At 35.9% G+C, this 6352-nt stretch overlaps 1 protein-coding gene across 1 annotated transcript in view; it reads right to left on the reverse strand.

Annotated features, from left to right (window-relative positions):
• LOC136853311 (uncharacterized) overlaps positions 1–4181 on the reverse strand; it is an 11526-nt gene extending 7345 nt beyond the window's left edge. Inside the window, exons 1-4 of the mRNA XM_067128674.1 lie at positions 4106–4181; positions 3661–3782; positions 2564–2677; positions 471–694 (exon numbers count right to left, since the gene is read on the reverse strand). Coding sequence (XP_066984775.1) covers positions 471–694; positions 2564–2677; positions 3661–3782; positions 4106–4181 — 536 coding nt within the window. The remainder of the gene's footprint in view (positions 1–470; positions 695–2563; positions 2678–3660; positions 3783–4105) is intronic.
• Between the last annotated feature and the right edge of the window lie 2171 nt (positions 4182–6352).

Here is a 6352-nt window from a genome sequence, read left to right on the forward strand (position 1 = left end):
TAGGATACGGTTTATGTTCGCTGAAGTAAACTAGGCCATACGCAGGGATCCAGGAAGCAATTTGCATCATTCGAAAGCTGTATGGAATTACTGCAAAGGCTCTACATCTGGATCAACGAGAAAAAATAAAAACATGGAGATGTGTGGCTATTGGTCTTTTCCTTCTCTTTTTTAGGCCCATGGATGGCCAATCTAATGATTAAATATTCTAGCCCTGAGGAAAAACATTGAACTGTGTAACTAAATCTTTTTCGTTGTCTTTTTTTTTTTTTTGTAAAGCCCTATGGCTGGCCAGTCCAATGGAGGAAAAGAAATTGGAGACAAAAAGTTAGGCCTAGTTTGAGTAATATCTATAAAACACGTGTTCTGTTTTAACAGTTACAATTATAAGTTATAGATAAGTTACAGTTCAATAAGTTACCATGCTATTAGTCACAATTTAACATCTACGTTGCTACTGAATCCTTTACCTTCGAGTCGTCTGTAAATAATCAAGATTCAGAACAATGGTGTCTGTAAGTGACAACGTTTCCTGAGCCAACCGGAGTCCAGCCAACTGCACTCTGGTCACAATCATCGAACGAGTCGGCTTGGGCAGAAGTCCTTCGTAGAAAGAGGTCCTGATGACGTCGTTCAGGAAGTCCCTGTCGTCACTGACCACCACCAGCGTGAGGCACATCGAAGAGAGCTTTATCTGGTGAGAGTGGAAAGTTTATAGCTGTGGGTGAGAGAGCATTGCAGTGATTTAAGTGGATCTTGGGAACTTTCGTTCTTAAAGAACAGAATAGAATACAGAATTTAGGCCAAAGGCCAAGCGCTGGGACCTATGAGGTCATTCAGCGCTGAAACGGAAATTGACAGTAAGAGGGTTTGAAAGGTGTGACAGGAGGAAAACCTCGCAGCTGCACAATGAAACAATTGTTAGAGAGGTGGAAAGTCAGATGGAAGAAAGAGAATATGAACGGAGGTACAGTAAAAAGTATAAAAGAAGTTGTAGGTAGGGGCTGAAGGAATGCTGCAAAGACATTTACATAATGCCCACAGTGCACCACGTGAGATGCAATGACGGCACTACCACCCCTCGCCCAACCCCTACGGGCCTTCGTTCTTAAATAAAGGTTAAGTTTTGTTTCAAAAGTTAAAAAGTTAAGTACATGTACCTTAGTTTAACCAGACCACTGAGCTGATTAACAGCCTTCTAGGACTGGCCCGAAGGATTAGATTTATTTTACGTGGCTAAAAACCAATTGGTTACCTAGCAACGGGACCTACAGTTTATTGTGGAATCCGAACCACATGAATTTCTACCACCAGAAATAAATTATCTCTTATTCTCATTGGCCGGTCGGAGGTTCGAGCTCGCAGCCAGCAGAGTGCTAGCTGAGAACGGAACCCACTCGCCCAACGAGGAACTACCTACAGTAGTCTTGTTTCAAATGGTTATTTAACGTCACAGTTCCAGAGATGAAAAAGAATATAAGTAAGAAAAAACTATGATATTCATAATCATATTCTAGTGCAGTATTACAGATACTTAATTACCACTGATAAACAGATGCTTAATTGTTTCTAATATAAATGCTAGTATCAGATTTATGGTAACTTCAGAGAACACTAGCAGATAGGGAACTGACACTTAAGACTGTCTACAAAACAATTTTGAATATTAAATATTGTTTTTTTTTTTTTTACTGGGTCAACTAAAGTGATTATTGTGATTTGAGAGTCTTTGATGTCGTTAGCAATACCTGTAAAGCTGGAACGTAGATTAATAAATTTGTCTGTATTTGCGAGAAAGAAGAACTCCTATGAAATAGTGGTTCTCAACCTGGGGGTCGCGCCCCCCTAGGGGGGCGTCAGCAATTTCCAGGCAGGGCGCGAGCCCTAGGGAAAAATGATAAATCCTCTAATTATACTCGTTATTCTCTTAACAAGAGTCGCTAAGAAGCAGTGTCAAGTATCTCACTAATTCATTCCTAAAAGAATAAAAACACCTCTTTCTCTTTTTAGTTTTCTGTAAAAGAAAACTATTGTGCCGGCTTTGTCTATCTGTCCGCACTTTTTCTATCCTCACTTTTTATGTACTCCCTCAGATCTTAAAAACTACTGGGGCTAGAGGGGTGCAAATTGGTATGTTGGTCATCTACCCTCCAATCATCAAGCATACCAAATTGCAGCCCTCTTGCCTCAGTAGTTTTTATTTTATTTAAGGTTAAAGTTAGCCATAATCGTGCTTCTGGCAACGCTATAGGGTAGGCCACCACCGGGCTGTGGTTAAAATTTCATGGGCAGCAGTTCATACAGTATTATACCGAGACCACCAAAAGATAGATCTATTTTCGGTGGCCTTGATTATATGCTGTAGCGGCAATACAGAAAACTTGATTGCGCCGAAGACATTTTTTCCTTTTTTTTTTTTTTTTTGTTTTCCTTTAAATCTGGGAGGGAATTTTACTCATAGATGCAAGGTAGGGGGCGTGTAGGGAAGGACCAACTTTTAGAGGGGCGTGGTAATAAAAGGATTAAGAACAACTGCCATGGAATCTTGAGAAAAAACACCTACCTTTAAAGCAATCTCGACTGCTGGTGAAACTTTATACAGTGTGGAATTAATTTCACTGCTCCTTTCAATTTCTATGTGAGCTGGGACGTACTTATCCGAAATATTTTGAAATACCTAAAAAAAAAGGTGAAACGGAAAAATAGATAACACAATGACAACTAAATTTTGTTTATTCTTTCATGTTACTGATCTATAGGTGAAATATATGAAAACGATTAGCACATTATGTTTGATTAAATGCACGAACACGATATATATATATATATATATATATATATATATATATATATATATATATATATATATATATATATATATATATATATATATATATATATATATATATATATATATATATATATATATATGTGTGTATGTGTGTGTGTAATGTATATGTATGTATATATATATATATATAAATATATATATATATATATATATATATATATATATATATATATATATATATATATATATATATATATATATATATATATACATACATGCATACATACACACATTACATATGTTTGTGTGTTATCTAGTGTCTTCTACAAAGCACTGAGGACACCTGAATGTTGTATCATTCAAAAGCACTGTAAGGTAAATTAGCTGAAGCTACCCTTTTGTAAACAAGGTAAATTAGCTGAACCCTCCCTTTTGTAAACACGGTAAATTAGCTGAATCGCCCTTTTGAAAACAAGGTAAATTAGCTGAAGCCACCCTTTTGTAAACAAGGTAAATAAGTTGAAGCCACACTTTTGTAAACAAGGTAAATTAGCTGAAGCTCCCTTTTGTAAACAAGGTAAATTAGCTGAATCCTCCTTTTGTAAACAAGGTAAATTAGCTGAATCTCCCTTTTGTAAACAAGGTAAATTAGCTGAATCCCCCTTTTGTAAACAAGGTAAATTAGCTGAAGCCACCCTTTTGTAAACAAGGTAAATCAGCTGAACCCTCCCTTTTGTAAACAAGGTAAATTAGCTGAAGCCTCCCTTTCGTAATCAGGATGAATTAGCTGAAGCGCCCCCCCCCCTCTCTTGTAAACAAGGTAAATTAACCGAAGTACATAAGAGAAATGAATCTCCTTGTTCTCTTACCTGAGATACAGTTCCGGAGGAAGTGGTGCCATCTGTGAGGAGGATGAGGGAACAGGAAAAGACCCAAGAATCCTTCAGGAGCGAGATGACCGGTTCTCGAGCTTGACCCAGCGTGTCTATGTCTTGTCAAAATAAACGGAGAATAAGTTTAATTATAGTGCTAATGATTAAGGTATTTTCAATCATGGTAATACTGTTTTTTCACACATGCCTCTCCTGGTAAGATAATAATAATAATAATAATAATAATAATAATAATAATAATAATAATAATAATAATAATAATAATAATAATAATAATAATAGGTTGATGCTAGTGTTAGGTCTAATACTGCTACTACCAGTTATGATAACAGTTATGTTAATTATAGTATAGAAACATAATGATTACATATGTGAAAATGGTAATGAAGTTTGTTTGATATACAGAGATGGAAATACTCGCCTGTTGGGTATAGTCGGTCACTTTGTGCTACTGGGAACACCATCATCAGGAACCACGTCATGGAGAAGGGCAGCATCTGTTTCTCTGCAAAGAAGAAATATATATATATATATATATATATATATATATATATATATATATATATATATATATATATATATATATATATATATATATATATATATATATATACATACATATATATATATATACATATATATATATATATATAGTGTGTGTGTGTGTGTGTGAGGCGGGGATTGTACAATTGTATCATTCATAAACATAAGAACACAATTTCCAAGAAATTTAGGATGACTATTAAGCTGTGTACAACACAAAAGTAGGTTTTAAGAAATCCTCGACAAATGATACTTTACACAGAATGTAAAAAATGAATGACAAAATAGCAATACCGAGTCAAACACAACTACCCTAACCGATGATTTAGTCTAATGGACATGAACTGGTCCTTTACATAGAAAACCCCAGAGAGATTAACAAGACGTCATCACTCTTCGAGCTTGGTGAATTTGCCCATTTTACAAGTGAGCAATAAGAAAGCTAGAAAGAGGTGTTGATAACAGTTTTTACTTTGCCTGGCTGAAGGAGAAGCATCCTGACGGATTTCCTTAATCTGCAAGCACACAGGAAGGAAAGAGACGTCCTAATGGCCTTTGAAGACTTCAGCGCTACTGTTGCTAAAGCCTATGAGCGGGACAGCTACAGAGATAGTGGGCAATTCACACAAGCTGCTCAGATTGTGTCCGTCACATAGTTAGGAGGACAAGCAATGATTTGTTCCCCTTAGGGATGCAAGGAGGTCTCTACCTTAGGCTCTGTTCGCTCGAGTGATCATGACCCTGGAGGGACCAGCAACAAAGACCAGTGCCAGAAGGAACATCGCATACATCACTTACCATTATTAAGATGGTAAAATGAAACAGTGTCAAGCACCAGTAGGCACCAGGTACAGCAGCCATTAATACAGTTAGACACAGTACTTCACAAGATATACCTGTTCTTTGTACCCAGGTTTGATACTAAGAAACACCAGAAGTCACGGGGAGGATGGCCAACCTGGACTGGAGCATATACTATGACTGTGAGTTTACAGCTCTCTAGTCAGATAGAGAACAACGCATCTCTGCATTTGAAATAGAGATAGTTGTATGCTCTTCATGTTTTATGCATGCATTACTTCATGACTCAGAGCGTCTTCTGCATAGCGATTACTTTTTATTGAAGAGAAATTCAAACTTTTATGCTAAGTATTTATTGCTTATGACTGACATATATAAATACATTATATAAAACACCATTTATATTTTTGTTCTATCGAAGAGGCAACGAATGGAGTTTCAAGAAATAAGAATATTTAAAAAAAACTATTAAAAAAACAATGTTCCATTGCGTTTCCCTGATTTTGTATTTCAAATGAACCCCTAGTATACGTTACAGGCAGTATCTGGAAGATTGTTATTCTTCTGCTAGGATATCATAAATCATTCCTTTATGAAATCGATGATACAGTAACTTCTTTCATCCAAGTATTCTACCAGAGAGTAACCCCCAGTATCTTTTTAATTCCTTTGGACATTGTGCATTTATCACTGTAATTAAAAGAAAGGTTTCCAGTCACTTGAAAATGTCTGCATAGCACAATTCAGTTTGAGAGGTTTATCAAAGTTTCATTTGATAGTGGTCATAGAGCAACTTATTCACAGGAAATCCTCTCAAGAATATTAAAGACAGCCACGACCTTTGGAAGCCCTTTTGAAAAAAGTTGCATATTCCTCATCAGGATTAGTACTGTGATTTTCTTTAGATCAAATGATTAGCAGCATGTCAAATCCTTGAAGGTAATTCCACTTCTCAAGTACACTGGCATATCAGTGAATGGCAAAAAGGCATGAATTTTTAATTTAGACATTTACCAAGCATTTAGAAATTACGGCCTGAATACTAAATGAAATGGTATATGAATTACTCATTGAAAAGGCCAAGAGCGCTTCTTCCCTTCACTGATAGTTAGAATGTGTTAGTTTTTGGTTGCAGTTTAACCTTTTCTTTTATTTCCCTTTAATTTTTCTCCTAAATTCTTTCTTGCCTTTTGGATGAAATTCATTTTTTCAGTAAAAAAAAAAAATATGAAGAATCTCTGCCAGGCTGAAGGTATATTATTCTGAAATATGTTAGCCTCTTATGAATAGAATACTATACTATAATTTCACGACTGTAAGTTGT

Source organism: Macrobrachium rosenbergii, chromosome 27 (genome assembly GCF_040412425.1).
Source record: "Macrobrachium rosenbergii isolate ZJJX-2024 chromosome 27, ASM4041242v1, whole genome shotgun sequence".
Taxonomy (NCBI): Eukaryota; Metazoa; Arthropoda; class Malacostraca; order Decapoda; family Palaemonidae; genus Macrobrachium; species Macrobrachium rosenbergii.